The following is a 24653-nucleotide window of genomic DNA, read 5'->3' as shown; positions in this document are numbered from 1 at the left end:
TGTCCCAGGTCTGATCCTCCTCGTTGATGGTTTCTGGTGTTTCAGTCTTCTCCTTTGCCTGGGCCATCACTTCCTGTTTCTGTGTATGTTTTACGCTTTTATTGTCCCTGGACATTTTGGTATTTTCAATGTATTATCACTGATGTTTAGACTCTGGGGCATCTGCTTTTAAGCTTGTATCCAGCTAGTGTTATAACAGAGCATGCCTTGAATGCCAAGAACTAACAAAAAAAAAGAGGGAAAAAGAAAACCTTCCCAGGTCTTGGCTGTTTCACCTGTGGGACGCCCTGCTTCGGTGCTTACCTATGCAGTGGGTTTAGAGAACAGCTCCAGGCCAGAGTGGAGGGGCCTCCCTGGTCCTTTCTGTTCTGTCCGTGCATCCTGTCTTGATTGTGTGCGTCTGATCTGGGGAATTCCCCCATTTACATGGATCTGAGTGTCCCCTCTCCCCTATGGTCCCAGGCACTGCCCTGTACATCCTTTAACTATCTTCTGGAGTTTTGAGGAGGATGTTTCTGCCAGTTTTTGCTGGTTGTTCAAAGCTTTTGAGGGTGATGGAGCCCCAAAATGTTTCATTCCACCATCTTGATGGGTGAGACCCTCCTAGAAGTGGTTATAATCTCTGACCTGTGCACATGGGGAGCCCTTTCGTTTATTGGTTATTGGTTGATCACCCAGTGTTGTCCTCGGCACTGAGAAGTGATGAAGTAGATAGGAATCCTTGCCTTTGTGGGGTTTATATTCTAGCAGTGAAAGCTGTGAAGCAGATGCCTGGTGATGACAGGGCAGGGCCAGGGGTGTGTGTGCAGCAGGCCTGCTGCTATCCCGATGAGGTGGGCAGCGTGGGCCTTGGGTGGAGGTATCTGAGCAGAGACCTGTAGGCGGTAGGGAGCCAGCGGGTAGTGGGAGGGGGTCCCAGCAGGTGGACAGCTGCAGCCTTAGTGCGTGGTGTAAAGTCAGTCCAAGGGGTGGAATGGGAAGCCATCGGAGGACTGAGCAGAAGAGGGACATGAGTTGATGCCCACTTCGAGATGGTTAAGAGCAGTCCTGTTGGAGGTGTTGCAGGAATCCACACAAGAAATGGTGGTGAGTTGGGTCAGGGTGGTAGCCGCGAAGGTAAGGAGTCGTGGGATTCTTGAATATATTTTGAAGGTAGAGACACCAAAACTTCTTAGTGGGTGTCACACAGGGTGTTAGAGAGAAGGGAGAACTGATGGCTCCACGGCTTCGGACCTCAGCCCTAGAAAAGAACGGGAACGGCGTTGGGAGAAGCTGGTGGGGGCGAAGAGGGTTTTGTCAGGAGCCTGGCTTGGGACTTGGCGCTGTTCCTCCTGTGCAGCTCCAGGTTGCTTCCCGACAACGCTGCTGTGAGCCAGGCAGGACGGACGGAGGCCGAGAGAGGTGAGGGATGGGAGAGGAAAGGGATTGCCAAATGGTATAAAAAGAAGTAGAGCCTACCTTATTCTGACTTCCTGTTTCGTCTGCTTCCTGCCTCGTCTCATATTATGACATGATTTCAAGTCTTACTCACCTGATAACTTTTCTGACATAATCCACTTTTCAGTTCTGTGTTTAAAGTACAGTGCTCAAAACTGTTTAAAATGTCCTTCCTTTTCCTCTTTGGAATTATGTTTTATTAACATCTGCTATACTAATGTCTGAACCTTTTCCAAAAAGAAATTCCCTCTGCCTGCTCAAAAAAGAAGGTCAGTGTTTATGATGTGGCAACTGTGCCCAAACTCCTGCTCTTGGGCGCCACTGAGGCACCGGTGCTCATCGGATCTGGTTTGGTGAAAAGCGTCTGAGTGTAACAAACACATCTGCACTGTGAGACAGATCAAATCCTTGGCCAAAGTAGCAGGCTCACGAGTGACCTTGTGTAGTGTAAGCTTCTGAGTGTGCAGGAAGACAAGCTTTGGCCAGGGTGCTTGTTTTCTGGGCCTGCCTGGACTCCTTTCTGCTGTTTTTAAACCAAAGGACTCCCTTGAGAAGGTATTTTGCTCATTCCTTATTCCTTCGATGGTCTTATTGATGAATGAATTGACTTTTTTTTTTTTTTAAAGGAAATCATTTCTCTTCATTCACAAGATTCTCAATGAATCATGAATTTTATTTTTGCTTTTCTGGTTTGTTTAATGGTTTTTGGTTGTTGGTGGTTAGTTTTGTTAGTTTTTATTCTTCACCTTTGTCAGGCTTAATTGTTGTTAAGAGTCAATCTATCTTAACTTGAAGCCTGTAACTTGTTATAATTTAATAAGACTTACTGTCCCAGCATCCAGATACTGTGTATTTTTTTTATTTTACTCAGAATTTTCCCTATAAAATACATCATGATGCTTAAAAAATTTTAGTTTGGTTTTCTTGAATGAAACATAAATAATGATGTGTTCATGACCCCAAATTCATGATGCCTGGGCCCATCCAAATTATATAGTTTATAAAAACTAGGAGTTGGAGGAAAGATGAGAGTAATTGGAGAAATGAAGTCTTTTATTCACTTATGCATGTTTTCTAAGAGGCATTTAGTCTTGGAAAAAAACAGTTTTTTTATATATGTAAGATTCTAGGTGCTTTAGTCTTAGGTATTTGTCCTAGTTTGCTGATGCTGCAGAATGCAAAACACCAGAGATGGATAGGCTTTTATAAAATGGGGATTTATTTTGCGACACAGTTACAGTCTTAAGGCCACAAAGCGTCCAAGGTAACACACCAGCAATCGGGTACCTTCACCGGAGGATGGCCAATGGTGTCCGGAAAACCTCTGCTAGCTAGGAAGGCAGCCGGCATCTGCTCCAAAGCTCCGGCCTCAAAAGGGCTTTCTCCCAGCACGTGCCTCTCTAGCAAGCTTGCTCCTCTTCAAAACATCACTCCCAGCTGCACTCACTTTTCTTCCCCCAAGTTAGCTCATTTATATAGCTCCACCAATCAAGGCCCACCCCGAATGGGCGGGGCCACGCCTCTATGGGAACACCTCATCAGAATCATCTCCCACATCTGGGTGGGGCACATTCCAAGCAAATCCAACCAGCACCAAAACTTCTGCCCCACACAAGACCACAAAGATAATGGCATTTGGGGGACACAATACACTCAAACCGGCACAGTATTGTTATTGAATATTTACTAAGCAATTGGTTTTTCATTTTAGAAATCTGAATTTTCTTATAGTCTTATGTCATATTGTGTTTTAAAATTTGATTTTTATATTTATACCTGTACTTTTATAAAAATATATAAATATATGTTTGTCTATTCTTTTTGTTTGTTTTTTTACCATGGTTTTCCTTCTCTTTTCCTTTTTTGTTTGTCTCTCTTCCCATATACTTGATGGGTATTTGTTCATATTTTTCTCTGCGCTTATATAATAGCATTCAAACATATTTATATGAATATATACACAAATATGTGCATGTGGAGATTAGAAGTATTATTTTGTTGTACAAATATGGAATCATATTTTCTACATCTTTCTTTTGTTATTCAAATTTGTGGAAATCTCTCTGATTCAGTCAACTGGTATAACTCTACTTCAATATCTTTTAATAGAGATTTGATATTTCTTAGTGCGAATGTATAACCAATAATTATTCAATGATTTTTCATATTAACAAGCATTCATTATATTAACAGTTTTGTGTATCTATGGAGAATAGTAAATAGTCATATGTACACATGTGCATACATTCACATACACATATACAAAGTTATGTTCACACAGGCATCCCCATGTACAGTTACAGGCACATGTGCATGCACACATACAGTTACAGTCACATACACATATACAAAGTTACATTCACACAGGCATCCCCATGTACAGTTACAGTCACATGTACATCCACATGTACAGTTACAGTCACATGTACATTTACACACACACACACACCATTACATGCTAATTCTTTTATTTCTGGGGGAATTGCTGGAGAAAAGTTATATATTTTACTATGCTGGATGTCCTTAGATTGCATTCTCAAAAGGCTGTGATACAATAATTCACATTTCCGCCTGCATGTCGATACCCGTTTCCCTGGCAGCAATAGGTTTTATTAGATTTTCATTAGATTTTTAAATGTCTTCCCGTATGGTAGGTGTAGAATCATATTGTACTCCTTTAATTTGTGCGACTATAACCTTGAGTGTGAGCACCTTTTCTTACTTCTTGGCCGTTTGAATGTGTGTGGATTGCCCATTTATGACCTTTGCCCCTTTTCTCCTGGGCTGTTTCGGTGCTTGTCAGTTTGTAAGATCTCTTTATATATTCCAAATGAAAACTTTCTGCTTGTCCTCTGAATCGCAGATATTCTTTCTGGGGCCCACTTTGTGCCAGGTATGTTAGGGGTTATATATTTATATAAATCCCTTTAATCCTCACAGCAACTTTATGAGGTTAGTTAGCTCACTTTTACAGATGTGAAAATCAGCACTTGTTCTAAGAATTATGGTACTTGCCTAAAATAATGTAACTATTACATGATTACGGTTGGATTAAAACACTAAAGATCAGGCTCTTTTCATTGTGCCAAAATGAAATAGTTGATGAAAAGCACTTTGAAAACTAAAGTTGTAAACAAACTGATAAGGTGGTTACGTCATGAACATCATCCCACCCCCAGCACCTCTGAGTTTTATTTTTAAAGAGTGCAGTGGTTAATTACACTGGAACTTAGAGCCAGCTGTTTATAGCAGGCAATTTTATTTTGATAAAAGAATTGTAATCTTGTATTCTTTCAAGATATGTTCTGTGAATAAAATGTTAGAAATTCTTTTTATTCTTAACAAATCTCAATAATTGGTTCTTTTAAATATTTTTTAGAACAGAAGAAAGTTAAAGTAAAAAAACCCAAACCTGAATTTCCTGTATACACGCCATTAGAAAGTACGCATATTCAATCTTATGATCATGGAACTTCTATAGAAGAAATTGAGGAACAAATGGATGATTGGCTGGAAGACAGGAACAGAACCCAGAAAAAACAGGTAAATAAACTTTGAAAAACTTGTTTTAATTGGGTAAAACACCTGCAAAAGGGTACATAAAATACAGCTTTGCAGCTCAGTGGACTCTCAGAAAGTGAGCCGGGTCAGCCGTGGTCAAGACCGAGCAATGGAACGTTGTCAGCGTCCAGAACTTCCCTGACACTTCCTCCTCCTCTGCTAAAAAGGGAACCACTGGTCCGTTTTCTTGTGCCCTAAATTCGTTGTGCCTGCTTTGTAACGTTTACATAAATGGAGTCATCCCGTTTGTACTCTTCCGCATCTGGCTTCCTCTACTGAATATTGTGAGATTTACCCATTGTTGTTGTGTATAGCAGTTGTTTATTTTCATTGCTATATAATAGTCCATTGATAAATATACCACAGCTTATCTTCCTTGAATGTTTAAGTTGTTTCCAGTTTTGAGCAACAATGAATAATTTTCCTGTGAATATTCTAGTATGTCTTAGTGAACGTACGTGTAGTGTTCTATTTTGGAAGTTAAGTTGCAGGATTTGGGGATATGCATAGTTCAACTACAATAAATAATTCAAGCAGGTTTTAAAATGTTTGTATCCATTTATACTTTAGCATCAGGGTATGAAATTCCCATTATTCTACATCCTTGCTAACACTTGGGGTCCAATCTTTATATTTTAACCATTCTGGTAGATATGTGGTGATATCTAATTATGGTCTAATTTGCATATACCTGGTGAATAGTAAAATTGAGCACTTTTTCTGACATTTATTGAACATCAGTAGCCTCCTATGTAAAGTGCCTTTTCAGGTCTTTTTAAAATTGGGTCGCCTTTTTTCTTACTAATTTGAGAAGAGTTTTTAATATATATTTCAGAAGTGAGTCTTTTGCACATATTTTCTCCCACTCTGACTTACATTTCTACTCTCTTATAGTATCTTTTGATAATCAGAAGTTACTAATATTTTCTGATTTTAATCATCAGTTTTTTCCTTTTTTTGATATTTTTTTGTGTGCTGTTTAAGAAATCATTTCCTACCTCAAGATTATAAAGATCATAAAGATCTTCCCATATCCTACTCTCTGGAAGCCTTCCTGTTCCATCTTTCGCATTTACATTTACTGTCCACCTGGAATTGATTTTTGTGTTTGGTGTTAAGTGGTGACCTCAAGTTTCTTTTTTTTCATTAAACTTTTCAGAACAGGTTGGCCCCGTACCAGTTAATGAAGAGGCTTCTTCCTGTGGTGGGGCAGAGGCCATCTTTGTCGTACAACAAGTGTTTGTGACTGTGGGTCTGTCTCCAGATGCCCTGCTTGGTTCTGTCCGTCCTCTTGCCCGTCCTGTGCCAGCACCACACAGGCTTCGTTGTGTAGCTTTGTAACAGTTGTCTGATACAGTAATTCTCCAGCTTTGTGTTCTTTCTTTAAGGTTACCTTAGCTATTTATACCATTTTACATTTTCATATAAATTTTATAGACATCTTGTTATTTTTCCACAAATTATTCAGCTGAGACTTTTTGGGGGAGGGCTTGGGGGTTACACTAAATATATAGATCAATTTAGGGAGAATTGACATCTTGACAGTATTGAATTGAAAGCCTGTGAATAAATGCATTCATGTAGGTCTTTTAATATTTCTTTCAATAAGGTGTTACAGCATTTTCTGTGTAGATATTGTATGTTTTTTCTTAGATTTATTCCTGGGTATTTGGTGTTTTTAGATGATGTTATAAATAGTATTGTTCCTTAAATTTCATTTTCTAATTGTATTTCATATATAGAAATCAATTAATTCTTGTATAATGACCTTGTATTTAGCGACTTTACTAAATTTATTAATTCTAATAGTTTATCTGTATGTTATACATGTTTTCCCCTTTGTTATTATTAGACTCTCCAGTACATAATCTTGTTTCATTCCTAATCTCAAAGAAAGCTTTCATCATTTCACTATTAAGCTTTTGCTGTTTCACTAAACATGATGAACTAGATTTTTATGGAGATATATCTCACCTAACATACAATTCTCCATTTTAAAGTGTATGCTTCAGTGATTTTGAGTATATTCACTATAGTGTGAAACATCACCACTATCTAATTTGAGAACATTTGCATGACCCCAAAAAGAAACCCCGAACCTGTTAGCAGTTAGTTCCAGTCCACCCTCCCCCACCCCCCGGCTACCACTAATCTACTTTCTTTCTCTATGAATTTGCCTTTTCCAGACTTTTCATATAATTGGAATCATGCAATATGTGCCTTTTATGTCTGGCTTTTCTAACTTCAGGTAATGTTTTCAAGGTTCACCCATGTGGTAGCATACAACACTTCTTTGTTTCTTTTTAAGGCTGAAGATTATAACACATTTTGGTTATCCATTCATTAGCTGATGGACATTTGGGTTGTTTCTACTTTATGGCTACTGTGCTCCTATGAATGTTTGTGCACAGGTTTTTGTTTCAGTACCCTTTTCAGTTCTCTTGGAGATACATACATACATATAGATATAGGTAAATATTTATCTCACAGGAGTGGAATTGCTGGGTCATATGATAATTCCATGTTTAACTTTCTGAGGAACTGCCAAAATAAAATAAAATAAAAGTAAAACCATGGTCCGGCACCCTTCTTGCTGTTCATTGTCTCAGCTGGGTGGGCCTGGTGGGCCAAGAGGGAAGGCCTCAGAGGGAGCAAGTCCCTGAAACTCCCGCCTTCCTTGCAGCCAGGAAACCTTGTCTGACTGTTAGCGCTGCACCTTGCTCTTTGCTAGTTGATTGATTTGCTTGCTCTAGGAAAAAAAAAAAGTCTTTAAAAGTTATATTCTTGAGGAGGCAGTGTTCCAGCCTGGAGGAGCTAGGGTGGGGGGTGGGGGGCCTGCAAGGTCAGGGCCCACCAAGCTGTGACTTCCCACCTCGCAGTTCCCCCGGAGGAGAGGGCCTCTCAGGCAGACGGAGTTGGGCTTCATGCCCTTTGCTTTCAGTGTAGTTTAGTTAATTGTGAGTTATAGTCATTTACCTTCCTGCTACTTGCCTAACGAGATGAGTGTAACCTATCAAAATCATTGTCTTTCCTGTGTCTTAATGGAACAATAAGAAACTAACCCTGAGTACATTGCGGTATTCGTGATACATTTTTGTTGTTTAATCTTCAACTATCTAAAACTACCTAGATTGAACTGTTTTATTGTTAAGAACAGGATTTTCTTTTTTTATATCTTTTTATTATAATTAGTTTGGCAATAACTGAAGTCTCAGTCACAAGGCTTATATTTGTTACTCTAGGACTCAGCATGCATATTCATCATTGATCGTATTAGTTTACCACTGAATATTGGATCGTTCATTAGTTTACCCTTAATAAGATTAATTGTTTTACATAAACTTTCTAAAGCATTTTTATGTTTTCAAAATAATTTGGCTATGGCAATATTAGATCTAAACTACCTGCCGACTTCATAAAGGTAAATTTGAACCTTGCCTACCAGAAAATCATGCACTTTGCTGAGTTGGTCTTTTGTATTAAAGATGTCTATCCCGTTAAGCAAAACGTCAAAAAGAAATTGAAAACTTTCTCTGACCATTGTCTCTTACTGTTGTTAGTAAGAGAACACACCTCAATGAGTTAGTTATTGTATGAAGCTATTAAAAATACTCTCCGGGACTCTTTTGATCATCATGAGATAAAGGACCAGTGATTTGAGAGCTCAAAAAACTGGGTATTTGTTCACTGTTCACGTATTTGATATTCTTAGTTTATTAAGATCTTAATTTTAAGCATATTAAGATGGCCTTCTATAAATATTGTCTAAATACCAGTATTTTGCAAGATTCTGCCAGAGGTGTAATTTGTTTTATAGCACTAGTGTTCAAAAATGTCAAATTGCTAGATTTTCCCAGCAAATTTCTGACTCTAAGCCATCACCAACCATTGTCACTCGTTCTCTGGGTCACAGTGCCCGGGGGTCTCTGAAACACAAGCCGCCCGGTGGAGTTGCTGCTTGTCGTCGGCCTGCTGGGGCCACTGTGGTGCCCTCCTGCCTGCCAGGCCCACCCCCCTCGGCTGGGCAGACATGCAGCAGTGCCACACAGCTCCAGGATCTGCAAACCCATCACCCTCCCAGTTCCAGGGCCCCAGGAACCCCCCGATTAGCTCGCGCTTCCCTTCAGTGCTTCCACTTACACTGATTTTCTCCCCCGCTCTTCATGTGTAGCGGAACGTAATGGCTTCAGTAAGCAGTGTTTAGTTCCAAACGATGACGTACTTCTTTTAAGCAGTAAAAGTTTTCATGTCCTGCTATATTAAATTGTCAGTAACTCATCTTGTTACAGTAGCTTTCTCTGAGTGGAAAAAGAAAGAATGATCGCAGCTTGGCTTTGGAGCTTAGCAGACTATGATAACGTGAAAGTGCAAAATGAGAAAAATGCCCTTGTGTTGACTAAAACATGTACACAAGATTTATATGCCATTTTGTACACATGACATCTGTGCATATATTGAAGGAACATAGATAACAAAGCATACCATGAGAATTAAATGAAATATATCTGTACAAGTGACAAACACATAGTAGCCTAACTCTAAACTTACCTTTAGTTCTATAATGTCATCCAAAGAATGTATTTCAGAGAGGGCCACGAAACTTTTTTATTTTTTTTAACAACCATTTCTCTTGTGATGGCTTTTTGACTTCAACTTTTTAATGACAAGTTTATTTTCTCCTTGGAAACCTTCAACAATGGAAAACCAGTTTAAAATCAGGTTTAAGAATGTCAGGATAATATTGATAATTAAATTTTTAAGTGGGTCTTTTGTTAAGCCTGTACATCTTATAATTAATGACTTTCACCACACCACTGTTCTCTACCACCTTGAATCTTACCACATCTATGTTGCTTTGAAATCTGAGAGCTTTCCACTTCCTAACAGCCAATATGCTACTTGTTCTGGTATGACATCATATTACTGAATAGCTGAATATGATTTCCTGTGTTTTTTTTCCTGTATCTCTAAATGAAGCACTTGTGTCTTAGGATTATGATGTCGAATAAAGCAGATACTTAGATAAATTAGATTTTGGGGGGCAGAGGGAAAGAGATCATTGAAAAACAAATCATTGTCTACTAAATGCTTCCCAAAAGTAAACTGATTTTTTTATTAGAGCTGTTATAGGTTTACAGAAACATCATTTAGAACATACAGTTCTCATTTATCACGCAGCCCAGACGTGCAGTTTTCCCTATTATTAACGTTTTCCTTAGCATGGTGCCTTTGTTGTGACTGATGAGACAGTGTTATTTTAGTTGTATTATTAATTGTAGTCTAATTTAGGGTTCACTTTTTGTGTTGGACAGTTCTATGGATTTTCTTAAAAAATTTTTATTCTGGTAACATAAATACAACCCTCAATTTCCCATTTTAAACGCTTTCAGGTGTTCAATTCAGTGGTGGTGTTTACAGTCAGTGCCGTGTTCCCGTCGCCACCGTCCACGACCAGGACTCTCCGTCAAGCTGTTCCCTCCCCCACCCGCTTCCCTGGTACTCTGTATTCTAATTTCTGACTCTATGAGTGTGTATGCTAATTATCTCATATAAGCGAGATCGTACAATATTTGTCCTTTGTGTCTGACTTATTTCATGCAACATGATGTCTTCAAGGTTAGTTCCTTTTGTAGCATGTATCAGAACTTACGGCTGACCGGTGCCCCATTGTAGGGATATACACTCCATTTCATTTATCCATTCTTCTGCTGATGGACACTTGGGTTGCTTTCACCTTCTGGCAGCTGTGAATAATGCTGCTGTGATTGTCAGAGTGCAAAGGTCTGTTTGAATTCCTGCTTTCAGTTTGCAAAAGTAGTTTTTGATAATATTTAAAATATAATTAGGTATACCTGTGGAGAGAGAGTTTAAAAAAAAAAGCAGTGTCCATATTTGCATCTGATCTTCCATTTCTAATGTAAAGGTTTTTTTCTCTACTCCGCAGTTTAGGGTTTAGTTTTCCCCTGTACTCAGTCTTTTGTTAATAATATAAGTAGCTATTTTTAAGGAAGAAGCTGAGATATAAGTCTTGTGTTATAACTAGCTGGTCACTTATCTCCCACCTCTAGTCTACTATAAACAGGTAGGTAGTTGGATTCATCTCCTTTGTATCCTCATATTCACCAGGGCCCTTCTGTAGGGTAAGTGGGCATTGACTTGAATTGGGTTGTTGAATTAAACTGTTCCCACCAATTTGCTTCACTCAGTCATTCAATACCCGTTACATGTTCTTTTCATTCATGTTTTTTTTTTTTTCTTTTAAGGACAATCTTATTTCCATCATTTTAAAGTTCCTGGGAGTATCTCAGAATATTCACAGCTAGGGATAATAGGGGCAGGACTATATTTTGAAACTGGATTAGATTCAAGTTGCTGGACCAGAAAGGCAGTTTTCCTAGTACTAATTTTTTAAGGAGAGTTTTTGTAACACAACAATATGGATAGTATTGAGAAAATTATAACTTTCTCTGCCAAAATAAAATACCCAGGAGGCCAGAGTATACCCCACAATGCCAGTTTATTAATTTGTCATATGGATCCGACCACTCTCATAAATGTGCTCAGTTTATTCCTTCCTGTGGTTGATTTATATGTTAAGCCAAATTATATGCAGAAGATCCTTCACCAGTGTACCATGGAAATCACTTTCTCATAACCGGAAGATACTCAAAGTAGAGAGTGAACTCTTGGAAGAAAGACATATTAAGTAGAGACACAAAGGCAGATATTTGGAAGCATGTTCAAGATAAGACTAGGTGAGCTGGGATAAGGTGAGGTAAGATGGTAGACCAGTGTGTCTGGATTCTGGATGCTGTGGGAGTGTAGTGTGAGATAAGGCTGTAGAGAAAGATGGTGTTGGGGCCTGAATCACGTCCCCCACAAAGACGAGTTCAAGTCCTCACCCCCGTGCCTGTGGATGTGGCTCCATTTGTAAACAGGACCTTTGAAGGTGTCGTTAGTTAAGATGAGGCCAGCTCAGTGAGGGCGAGCCTTTATCCTGCGTGGCTGGAGTCCTTGTACACAAAGGAGATTTGGACACAGGCAGGAGGGGATGGAAAGGGACAGAAGGCCATGTGACAGGCAGACACCGAGTCATGGATGGCCGTCATGCCACCACCAGGACACTGCAGACCGCGGAGAAAGCAGGGCCTGTCGGCACCTTGATGTTGGACTTGCAGCCTCCAAAGCCGTGAGCCAATAAACTCCTGTTGTGTAAGCTGATCAGACTGTGGTATTTGTTATAGCAGCCCTGGCAAAGTAAGACAGACAGTAGGGAGCAAAATGTGCAAGTTCTGAATGCCAGGCTAAGACATTTAGACTTATTTTTTATGTAATGGGGAGTCTTTGGATTTTTAGCTAGAAGCAGTGGGGTGTTGACATACTGCCTTCTGTTTTATAAAGATGACTCTAGCAGTAATAGATTGAAACTGTGGAGTGAGAATGGAAAGGAAAGAAGTTCTGGAAATGATGCAGAAATAAAATCCGGACTTGCCTGAAATCACAGCTAACTGGTAAGTGGTGGGGCCAGGCCTGAGGGTGCCTCCGACTCCAAAACCACCACCCCGTCCTCCTTCCACACTACAGATAGCTTGTGTAATAATTATTCATGTGTCTTTGTTTATTAGGAGAAGGAACTGTGTCATTCATTTTTATGCTCCTGGGTCTTGGCACGGTGCCTAAAAAAATAACAGCTACTTCATGAGTTCCAGCAGTAAAAATCTTGGTTGTGCCCCTACCAGGCACCATGCTGGGTAAATGTGTACAATGACGGATTAAAAGAAAAACTTCAATTTCCCATGAAGCTTACAGTTATTTTCAGCAGGTAGATGTTGAAGAGTCATTGGATTAACTCTTGTAATTTAGGGTAAGATTACAACTATGGTAGGTATTGAGAAACAAAGGTATTTGGTGCTGTGAGAGTGTATAATGGGGGGGCCCACATTTAGTCTGGGTGACTTCCACTAGAAAGCAGCATTTCAGAAGAGAGCCAAGGATGTGTGGAAAGCAGCCAGACCAAAGGGAGGGAGATTTGCAAAGAGCGTCCTTGGAAGAAGGGAGCAGCGTGCACCAAAGAATGGCCAGGTGGACTGTTGGAAGATAGTCAGTGTGGTGGGAGCATAGCAGCAAGGGGCACTGTTGGTGGAAGATGAGGGGGGAAGGCCTTACACCATGGGAGGTCTGGCAGGACATTCACGGGTTCTTGTCATTACTCTGAAAGCAATGGTCAAGTCTAAGGATTTTAAGCAATGAACGATATGACCAGATATGCATTTTCAGAAGCTCACGTTGTGGAGGATGGCCTGGGCCAGGTGCCCGTGGGTGCTGGAAGACAGTAGGACACCATTGCAGCAGTGTAGGAGAGAGATGGCTTGCCCCAGAGCCAGCTGGAGGGGTTGGAGACGGACAGAAACGATGTGTTTCAGGGGATTGAGGGGAAAGAAGGATGAACTGGTAAAGCGGATTGAGAGGTAGTGGACAAAAAGGTCAGAGAGCTTTAAAAGGAGAGAAAGGTCAGCCACGTCAAATGCTGCTCACAGAGGAATTATGATGGGGTCTGGGAAGACGTGTTTGTGACTTGTCTGGTTGTGTGCGTTTGTTTGGTCTGTGTCTCCTGCCAGACGTAGCATGAGCCAGCCTGTTTGTTCTCCACTCTGTACACTGTGCCTAGATAGATACTTGATATTTGTTGGATGAATGGATGGATAGATGGAAAGACAGCCCAGAGAATTTGCCTGGAGGAGATCTGCCTTTACTAGACAGCTGGAAGAAGAGGACTCAGCAGAGGAGACTGAGAAGGGTCAGTAAAGGAAAAGGAGACTTGCAGAAACAGAAAAGCCACAGAATAGAACAGCTTATGTGCCATAGAGAAAACTCAGCATTTTTTTTTCAACTTGAAGATTGGGGTCATCAGTGACTAAACTGAGAATAATTTCAGTTAAGGAAAAAAGGGTGGAATCCAATATGCAAGAAGATGAGGACTTTGGTGGGGAAAGGAATACAGAAGGGAAGGTGGCTTGCTGGGGACGCAGGGTTTAGGAAAGGTTTCTTTAATGAGAAGCATTTTGGGATGTTGTTTTTAATGCCAGGGATAAAGGGCAGAGGATGAGGTTCAACCCGAAATCATGAAAAGCAGATGATTGAAGGAGCCAAGGCCTTAAAGGGGGGCACAGAAGACGGGGTGAGAGGCTTGGGACAAATGGCAGTAATTTGGGAACAGAGCTGAAAAAGGAGGATAGCAGAAGGGATGATGCAGAGGAGATTTAAGTGGAATGGAAACAGGGCCAAAACCTTTTTTTCAGAGGTTTTCTTTTATTCAACAAGCAATGACTGGATTCTACGTATGTGGTATTTTTGTGACTGCTTTTCTAGTCCTGCCCTGGAAGTTCACAGTCGAGCAGTGACAGTGCTTCTGGCACAGTACAGAAGCACAGTCATCCACATGTGCAGAGGGGGACCTGGCGCGAGATCTGGTGACCCTTGAGCTGAACTTGAAGCAGGAGGAGTCAGCCAAGCAGCTGGAAAGAAGGGCCTTGGGGCAGCACCTGTTCGTTTCTGGTGATCATATCATGCAGAGAAACCTGTGTGTTTGACTTGACATCTGCAAGCAGCATTCTCTTTCTTATTACCTCTGCTTGACAGCATTTCAAGACAATCATGATCCAGTTGTTTATCATCTTTACTATGGAAATTTTCATTTTTGGAACAAAAACGGGGATCATAGTGACTTCATTGTTTTGTTGTTATGAATGGGGACGTTAATTGGGTTCTGGTGAGGATTGTACAAGTTAGTGTATGTAAAGCAGTTTGATAGCTGGCATGTAATAAGAACTGTTAAAGTGTTTACTATTATAATTATTATTATGCTTTTTACATATAGTTTAATCTGAACCTCAAAACTGAGAATAGGAGACCTGGAAACAGTAGACAGAGATTCAGCTTGATAACAAAACTCTCTCATGAACTATCATTAAACAAATCTTTTACTTAAGAATTAGGATTCTTTTTTATTTCTCCATTCCACCTGTGTTTGGGTATTTCAAAACAGCTGACAAGGAATGTTTGGGAGATTTTTATAGAACTGTCATTATTTATCCCTCTGTCATGATTAAAGAAATAATAGAGAATAACTATGGCATGTAATTATTAAAGGTTGATGTTGGTTCTCATTTTATACTATTTTAATATCCTCTGTGCCTGTAATTATATCTGTTTATCATCCTTAACATTATTTATTGTGTGTCTGGGTTTTCTATTTTCTCTTTCTTGGAAAGAACCAGCTCTTGATTTTATTTATCAAGTCATTTTTTTTTGTTTTACGTTTCATTAATTTCTAACTTTGTCTTTATTCATTCCTTCCCTGTACTTTCTTTTGGCTTTCTTAGTTGAATTTTTATCTCATTATTTTCTAATGAATGCGTTTGAGGCTATAAATTTGCCTCTGAGTACTGTTTTGGCTGCATCCATAAATTTTTACTTATAAAATGTTCTCTTTATTTCTAAATAGGCCTTAAGTTTTCATTTTTATTTTCTCTGATTTATGTTGGAGAGTTTTACAAAATTTCAAAATGGTTAGTTATAGTTGTTGGTTCTCGTTTTGTTGTTGATCTCTTTGATTGCTTTATAGTCAGAATGTGGCATAGATGATTTCTGTATCTTAGAATATATCACGATGTTTTCTTTGTGGCTGAATACTTGATCAATTGTTGGTATATGTTCCATAGTGATTTTTAAGTATTTATATTCCATTTGAATTTAGTTCATAGTTGCATTTTATTTTTTTAAATCTCAGTCATTAATTGTTTCTCTTCATTTCCCATCTCTGTATGTTGGAGCATCCCAGGGCTTCATCTTTTAGGTGGTCAGCACTCACTTCCTGAGTGATCTCACCAATCTCCTGGTTTTAAATACCATCTTTATACTGATAGCTCCCAAGGTTTTATCTCTACATTGGATTTTTTCTCTGAACTTCAGAGAAAATCCCATACCCTTCCCTTATATCCCCCTCTTATAGACATTTAGCTTTGGTATATTGCCTTTGTTACAATTAACGGAAGCATATTACAGTGTTACGGTTAACTGTTAACTACATACTGTAGTTTGCATTGATTGTATTTTTCCCCAATACCATCCCATTTTCAACATAGTAATTATTTAATATGACAAAAATTAAACTGTTAGCCAAAAACAGATGAATGTTAAACATGGTTGCAAATGAGCCAACTTAAGCCAACTTAATTATTTACTCATATGTCTGATATGCACTTCCAACTTAAGTTGCTTCTCTTTCTCTCCTTCTTTGGAACTGATTGTTTTGTTTTTCTTGAAACAGTTTTTCCCCTTTAATAGTTGCCAAGTTATACACTCTTTTTCTGTTCTTTTATTGGTTCCTATAGAAATCGTAACAATCATTAGCTTACCCACAGTTGATTAGTACCTTTGCCTGTCTGCTGAGTAATATGAAGGCCTTGGAACATGGTACCTCTTTTTATTCCTCTTTCTTGGCTGTTATGTCACCCTTATATTGCATTTTAATTCTATCTTTTTTAACACTGTAAGACATCATTATTTTTGTTTTATACAGTCAGTGATTAGCTTTACCCACATTTTTTCTTCCTTTCTTTTTGTTCCCCAGATTTTCTACTGAGAATCACTTTCTTTTATCCTGAAGTTCATCCTTTAGACTTTACTTCAGTGGGGACTATTGTTGAAAAACTTAGTTTCTGTTTGTGTGAATCTGTCTTTAATTTTTCATTTTTTAAATTGGAATAGTGATTATTTTTTTCTAATTTAATGTAGTCATCATCACAATCAGCCCTTGAACACATTCAAAAAAATTTTGAAGTAAGAATAATAAAAAAAGAAAAACTAAAAATGAAATATAATAAAAAGGTCAGACAACACCCCCACCACCAAGAATCCCATACCCCTCCCTTATATCCCCCTCTTGTAGACATTTAGTTTTGGTATATTGCCTTTGTTACAAAGGCAAATATGAAAAAATTAAACTGTTAGCTAAAAACAGATGAATATTAAACATGGCTGCAAATGAGCCAAAACCTGTATAGAAGATGAACATTCCAGGGCAGGAAGCATCCTTTTAACTTGGGCAAATAGGCATGCATCAAACCATCTTAACATAATTGCAGAAATGAAGGAAAAAGCATGAGATATAGGAATTTTTTACAGTAATAAGCTATTACTATTTTTAAAACGTGTTTTAAACAACCCCACATCAGAAGAACAAGCTTTGGACCGTTTTCAAGTAGTGAAGATGTGTATGCATGCAATAATTTACATTCACACTTTTTAACTTGCTTTCATTCTTAAAAGATGCTTTTGCCGGGAATTCTAGATTGATGTTGATGGTATCATTTTACTGTCTTCTGACTTCAATTTTTACTGCCCAGTGTCAGTCTAATTGTTGTTCCTTTGAAAATAATGTCATCTTAGCCACAGTCCTTTTAAAGGGCTTTTAAAAGAACTTCTCTGTATGTTTGGTGTTCTCCATTTTCCCCATTAAATTCCTAGATGCTAATGTCTGTCTATTTACTGTACTTGGGATTTCTTGGGCTTCTTGAATAGCAAGGTGCTTCTTTCAGTCCAAGGGAAAACCTCAATTATTATCTCTTTATATAATTACTTTGTCTCATTTTCATCTTATTCTGAGGCTCTGATAGACATTTGTTAAATTGTCTCTCTCTCTCTATCCCATGTCTCGTATTTTTGACACCTATGTCTCCTTTGGCTGCATTCTGGATGGTTTTTCTCTCCTATCTTCCGTTCATTAATTCTACTTTCAGCTATGTCTAATTTGCTTTTACACTTATTCATTGAATTTTATGTTTTGGTTTTTAAAATTTTTAATTGCTAGAGTTTCTACTTGGTACTTTTAAGAAATCTTTAGTTTTTAATTAGTTTTCTATTTCCTGTTGATCTTCTCAAACTTGTCTTTCTTTTCTTAAGCACAGCAAGCATATTTGCTTTATAATCCATATCTGACAGTTCTAATATATAAAATTTTTTGTGGATCTTTTTCTCCTTTGTGTTTCTTCTGATTTCTTTATGTACTTTGTAAGTTTTTTTTTTTTTCATTCTTATTATTATCATTATTATTAGGAGCTGATGTTTCCTTGGAAATTGTTGAACTCTTTGAGGTCCAGGCACCATGTGACACTACCAGCATAGAACCACTTTAAAAGAAATGCAAGGCTTGGGGAATTTTTGGATTGCCCAGGTAATATGAATTTGGGCTCTAAATCATGGTGAGGGCCAGCTCATGGTTGCAAATTCTTGGGAACTGTTTATCATCCCCTGAGGTGCTCAGTGCCAACCCCCCCACAGTTTTCCTTAAAGTACCATGGGGGTGGGAGGTATATGGTAGATTATTTTTCTTCCTATTCTCCTTAAACTGAGGCTATAACCTTCAGTAGAAATCCCAGTTTTATTGGGGAGGTGGGGCGATTCTGTTAGACCTCCCACTTTGTTTGGGCTCTGGAGTTTATCTTCTGTTCCCTGAGGCTGCAGGCTCATAAATGCTCTCAGGACAGGTGCAGCTGCGAGCTCCTCCCTGCATCTCTGGGGTTTGTCTTCCCTTAGATTCTGGATGGATAGAGCCATATTACAGGGCAAGTCCTTCAGTGATTCTGTGTGCACATGTATGGATGGATAAATCCTTATTACGTGGTGAGTCCTTTGGTGCTTTGTGCGCACATATACAGATGGATAAATCCTTATTACATGGCCAGTCCCTTGGTGCTTTTGTGTGCACACATATGGACGGATAAATCCTTACTACGTGGTGAGTCCTTCGGTGCTTTTGTGTGCACACATATAATTGCTAGTTTCCAACAGACGATGATCCAATCCTAGTCAGCCATACTGGGAAAATGAGAAAGCTTTGATGTCGATTTGCCATACTAAATTTGACAGATGGTTTGGAACCATTTAAAGAGTTCCAAAAATGTATCAGGTAGCTCCCTTCATGATAAAATAATAGTCCAGCAGCAGTTGCTAAAGTTGGCTGCTTGTTTGCCGTGTAACAGGCAGTGACGGTGAGCTACATGCCAACTCTGTGAGTGCTTCGTCATCCCGTTTCCTGGCGAGTGGCCCAAGCTTAGGGTAATTGCGTTGCTTGCCCAGGTTTACATAGTTAGTAAATAGTGGAACTCAGCTTCAAAATGAGGTCTCTCTGTCCCCAAACCCTATACATTTGGCCATTACCCTGTGCTGCCTGTAATGAGGTCATGCCCATTCAATCCTGAAGGCATTTAATATCCACATTTGGTTCACCTCTGGAAGTTACACTTAATTCAGTTTAACCTGGAATGCCTAAGAAAATCTGAAGTTAAAGCAGTTCTTTTTCAATTTTTAAACATTCTAGAAATCTGTTTATATTTTGTCGTTGATGTTCTGAATGCATGAAGATGCATACTTTTTTCTTTGACATTTTAAGTTTTTTCTTCTCAATTCAAAGAGTCACATTTTCCAAAATTGTAAGAATGTAATATAGTTTATGAAAATAGCTCATAAGAGTTTCTTCAGCCAAATAACTAACATTGAATATCGACTTTTAAAATGAACTAATTACCTATTCAAACTATAGTGTATTTGATCTATGTGCCTGATTGTTGTACAACCAAATTACCAGTGTTTTTTTTTTATCATCGTTTTCTGCATTAAAACAATTGCCTAGAAGCATTTAATTAATAAAAAAATAATTGAATTAGCACTTTTGAGCTCTAAGGGCCACTAGCTAAGTTGTACAGACCAATTTAAGGATAACAGTTTAATTTTTGTGTAATTTATGCAGGAATTTTAGTGTAACTTTTATTAACCACTTAATAGTGACCCTTTTTCCTCCACTTTGCTTGATGAGGGTCAAGATTTATGCAGTGGCAAATGAGGTTAACAAATTCACACCTTATTTTGTGACTAGTTTGGCTTGGAGGGACAAACAAGCATAAAAAAGTAAGAGAAGTTCATCTACAAACGCTGTAAATTTTTCTCTGTATAACTACAAAAGCCTACATCATCTCTTCTTGGCAGAGAAGTTGAAAACCCTATTCTGTCAAACAGTAATTTTTCTCCTAAGTGATAGTAATTTTTAAAACCTGTATTAGAAAATTTTGAGATGTTAGAAAATTAAGTATAAAACACACTGATTTGAAAATCAACATATAGGAAATGATTCAAAATGATTGATAGGATCAAAAACTATACAGTTGGATATTATTTTGTAAACCATATTATAGTAAGTTTACTGCTGTGTTGCTGTATAAGGCTTTTTTAGATTTGCCATTATTTTCTATGTACACCTAAAAATCTCAATATTCCTCTCCTCGTATGAACAAAATGTAGACAGATGAAAAACAGTCCAGTAACAGTAAGAATTTAACATAGTTTGTGGATTTTGAGTTCATAAACAAAAACTCAGTAAGTAAATGTACTGATCATAACCAGAATTTTGATTAGTGGCAGACAACATATTTATGTCTTTTTTGATTTGATTAAAAAATTAAGCTCTCCCCCTAAGGGGTCAGTGAGCTGGGACTTGTCCAAGCTTACAGAAGCAGCTGAATGAGTACTTTCCAATCTTCCTTCTAATAAATATGCATGCTTGGCAAAAAGCAAACTCTTACTCCAGTAATGATACATATTTCCTCTGGTTCCAAATTATATTTCAGTTTATGAGGCATTTTCCTTCAATTCCAAATGGTGTGTACTTCCAGGAACATTGTACCTCTGAATCCAACATCTTGCTGAATCTTTCTGCACCATCCCAGCTACTATATTGAATAATCATTTCATCCACAGGATACTTTTCACCGCTTTTTCTTCATTCTTCCTTTCAAGTCTCATTTACAGACTGCTGTGTTCAAGGCCCTGAATTCAGCACAGCACACATTTGAGAACATAATGGCCCCTCCTCTCCTGGAATTTACCTTCTGACTGGAGAAATACATCATTTTCACTGGGTGTTCCCAGTTGCTGAGTTTTTATATGTTGCTGATCGGAACATTCTCTGACAGTCTCGCTAGTTGGACTCTTCCTGTTATTAGAGGCCATCCTAAATTACCGGGAGGCAGAGGCGGAACTTTCTCCCAGCCTGCGCCGGAGTCCCCCGCTGGTCTCCGCAGGTTAGCCCTGCCGGCTCACCCACGCTACATTTTTGGCCGTTGGCTCCGTCCTGATGACTTTCCAGTTAGCATCTTTACCTAAAGCCGAGCCCTCGCCTTCCCTTCCAGCTTCCTACTGGACCCCCACGTCAGAGCGCAGAGACCTTAAATCCTGCCTCTAACCAGAACCTGACCCTCCCGACTTCCCCGCATCTGCCCTTGCTCCTCGGCCAGCCATAGATTCATAGACTGCCATACACTTAGGATTTGGGGCTTTTTTGGACTCCTTCCTGTCTTTTCAAGTCCAGTTTATTCCGTCCTTTTTACCTGTCTCCATTTCATCCCCCCTTTTTAAGGCCCTGGTTGCTACCACCCTGGCCCCTCCTGATCTCACACCTCTGATGCTCCCTGACTCTTCCCCATTGGTTTGTCCTGCTTGCTGCTAACACATCGGGGAGTCTCCCACCTCCACTTTACCCTGTGTTCCCTGCCAGATGCATCCTGCAGTGACCGTCCGTATCTGAGTTCTTACAAGCACTGTTTCTCTGCCACTTGATTTTACACTTGGCTGTGTAGCACCTTGAATTGTTGTTCAGTATTTTTCTGGCTGTAATATTTTTAAGTAGGAAGCAAGCTGCTGAGTGCCTGCTTGTGTAGATCAGTGCGGCCGGGGGCCCAGAGACACGGAAGCACGTCTGGGCATAATCCATACTGTTCTTGATGATGGCCTTAGCCGACAGCCACCAGGGCTCCTGGGTGCCTGGCGCTGTCCTGTGCCCTTTGCGAGTGCGCTTGGTACCCCAGTGATGCGCCTGTTAGGGTGAGCTGGGTGCAGAGTGGGCGAGTAGCTTGTCTAGGTCTCTGCTAATAGGCGGCGCAGCCAGCCTGGCCCACACCACTGCCCCCCGCACCGGCACCACAGGGTCTGGCCCAGGTCCTGTCCCCGCACTTGCACTCTTAGCCTCATCGTGCGGCCAGGAGGTCAGGTAGGGAGCACCGAGGCCTGAGTCAGCCCGTGCAAGATGCCCCTGCAGAGCAGCGTGCAACGCACACTGCATTTCTCAGAAGGCGCGCTTACTCCCCCGTAGGAAAAAGTCAAAGGGCTGTGGGAGGATTTACAAGTGGGAGGGGGGATTTGTGTGATATGTAAGGTTCCGAGCACCTGACCAGCAATAGGGAGCGATTTGGGGAGCTGGGTGGGGGTGCTGGAAGGGGTGAGGGAGTGTGCGTTTGTGTGGCAGGTGCAGCCAGGACAGAAGAGTGGATGGCGACCACGGTCCGTAGCCAGCAGAGTGGCCGCTGGTCTGTGTTTAGAAACGTCTCGCTGCAATGGCGTGTGAGGTCAGCGGGGGTAAGGCCACTTAGGTTACTGCCATAGCTTGAGTTAGAGACAGTGAAGGCTGAACTCGGGAGCTGGCAGGGCAAGGAGAGACCAGAGGCCAGATTTTACCGAGGCCATTCTCAAGGTTTGTCCCCTGATTGGACTGCAAGAGGCAGGTCCATTAAACAAGTGGGGTTCAGCTGCAGGTGCTGGTGGGGGACATACAGGAGCTGGAGTCCAGCGGGCAGCCGGTGACGCGGAAGTGACGAAATCTGACTTAGAGCCACGGCTGGTGCAGCCCTCGGCGGAGACCAGGGAAGCAGGTAAAGGGGAGGCGTCCAGGAGGCGACAGAAGGTAGGCACTGGGAAAGGGGTGTTCCCGAAGAAAGGGAGACACAGGGTGGAGACGGGAAGTGAGCGCATGGAGCGTGGCACGCGGCGTCGAGGCCGAGGTTGCTGCTGGTGGGCGTGGGAGGGGCAGCTGGTGTGTTTGGGGTTTATATAAGCTACTTAAAATTGTATGTTCATCGCACCTTAGAACTGAACAACGGGATCCTTTGTTTTATGAAGGATGTCAGGCCAGGAAGGTTGATGCAGTGACCCGAGGTCATGTAGCCACTTAGCAGCAAGACTTGGCGAGACTTGGGCCTTTCTCAAGAAATCCGAAGGCTGCATCTCAGACCTGGTCCTTAGATCTGTGCTTTCTTGCCATAGCGGGAATCTGCTGGATGACAGTGTCAACATTTATGTATCACTTTGTAGTTTAAAAAATGCAAAACTGTGTACTGGGAAAGGACCTAAGAGTAGTCCCTTTAAAAAATCTTCAGTTGGAGGAGAAAAAGGGTAACGGATAGTATCTGTCATCTCCTTTAATTTTCACCTCGTCTCTGTGACATGGATAATTTATTATTCCCATTTTGCAAGGGAGTGAAGTAAGATCCAAAGAGGTAAGTAACTTCCTAAAAGTCATACAGTGGAGCCTAGAACGCTGATACAAATCTCGTAGCTCAGATTATCTTGTCCTTTTCACTCCACCTGATAAAGAAGATTCATGAAATGAAACTCACCAGAAGGGCATCTGACCTCAGCGGAAGCCATGTTGTCTTGGGGGTAGTATCGCAAATTGCTCGAATCCTAACTGGACCATCAAAACTGGTATTTTCACATAGGTATTAATTTTTGTAGGGACAGGATTAGGGTTAGACTGATTCTTAGAGTGTTTAAGTCATTAAACACTTTCTGGAGACAAAAACCCACCCTCCCCCAGACGGACCCTGCACCTGAGTCGCCTGGTTGGGGGTGGATCTCCTCGGGAAGGCTGGCGCGGCTGCCTTCACGTCATGGGGAAGGAGAGGAGAATCTGGCAGGCTGTCTCCTCACGCGTGACAGTTTTGTGTTCACCCAGGCATTCAACTCCTTGACCGAGATTCTCTGTTTAAGTTTGAACAAAATAATCGGCATCAATCGTTGATAGCAAATGTCTGTCATTACCTTTATGTGAAGAGAAAGATGCTCTTACTGCCTAAGGAAGAAAGAAGGAAACACCCTGAGATTGTTGTAAGGCTTTATTTATCTGTTACTATTTGGGCTGCATTTCAATTCCTTAGAAATGATTTCTTTCCAGAGGGGACCAGTTTATTTCTGGGAAAGCTCAGAGGTTTCAGAGATTTTTGTTACATTTATCAAAGAGCAAAATAACCCTTAAAATCTGTTTACTTGTCATGGTATTTTAAAATTGAAGTCTAGAATATTTATGGTACGCTATACTTATTAAAATGCTATTAATGTATACTATAGCAATCTACCAAATGCTCCAGTCTCCTGGAATCTTCAAAGTGAGATGTGTAAATAGACCCGAAAATAAACCTTCATCCACATTAAGGATGTAACTAAAATTAAATAATCTTCAGTGTGAAGAGTTAGGTTAAAGAACATGAGGTAGCTATATAAAAAACAAATTTGATTTTTTTTTGACTCATCAAGAAATCTTACCATTTGCAGCATCATGAATTTGTAGGCCTTGAAATTAATATTTTTCAACTAGTTTGAATCATTTGTTCTTTATTTCTCTATTTTATAAAATAATGTTTAATAATGGATTGCTCCAGTTGACAAGGCTCGGTATATTAGGATTAGATTTCTTTGTCAGTGTCTAAAAAAATCCAAATGAATGGTGACTTTGAAAAGAGAGAAGTTGATTTCTCTCCTCTGTAAAAGTC

General features: G+C 40.1%; 1 protein-coding gene across 4 annotated transcripts in view; it reads left to right on the top strand.

Moving 5' to 3' along the window:
* Positions 1 to 24653, top strand: part of DNAJC1 (DnaJ heat shock protein family (Hsp40) member C1) — a 256895-nt gene that overhangs the window by 171083 nt on the left and 61159 nt on the right. For all 4 annotated transcript variants that reach the window (XR_005217186.1, XR_005217184.1, XR_005217185.1 and 1 more), the window contains one exon: positions 4817 to 4980. Coding sequence is in view for 1 of the 4 variants with exons in the window: in XM_037837709.1 (XP_037693637.1) it covers positions 4817 to 4980 (164 nt within the window). In the remaining 3 variants the exon portion in view is untranslated. The remainder of the gene's footprint in view (positions 1 to 4816; positions 4981 to 24653) is intronic.

This window comes from Choloepus didactylus, chromosome 5, assembly GCF_015220235.1.
Source record: "Choloepus didactylus isolate mChoDid1 chromosome 5, mChoDid1.pri, whole genome shotgun sequence".
In the NCBI taxonomy this organism is placed as follows: Eukaryota; Metazoa; Chordata; class Mammalia; order Pilosa; family Megalonychidae; genus Choloepus; species Choloepus didactylus.
The sequence above is the reverse complement of the archived record's forward strand: the minus strand, read 5'-3'. Positions and strand labels throughout refer to the sequence as shown.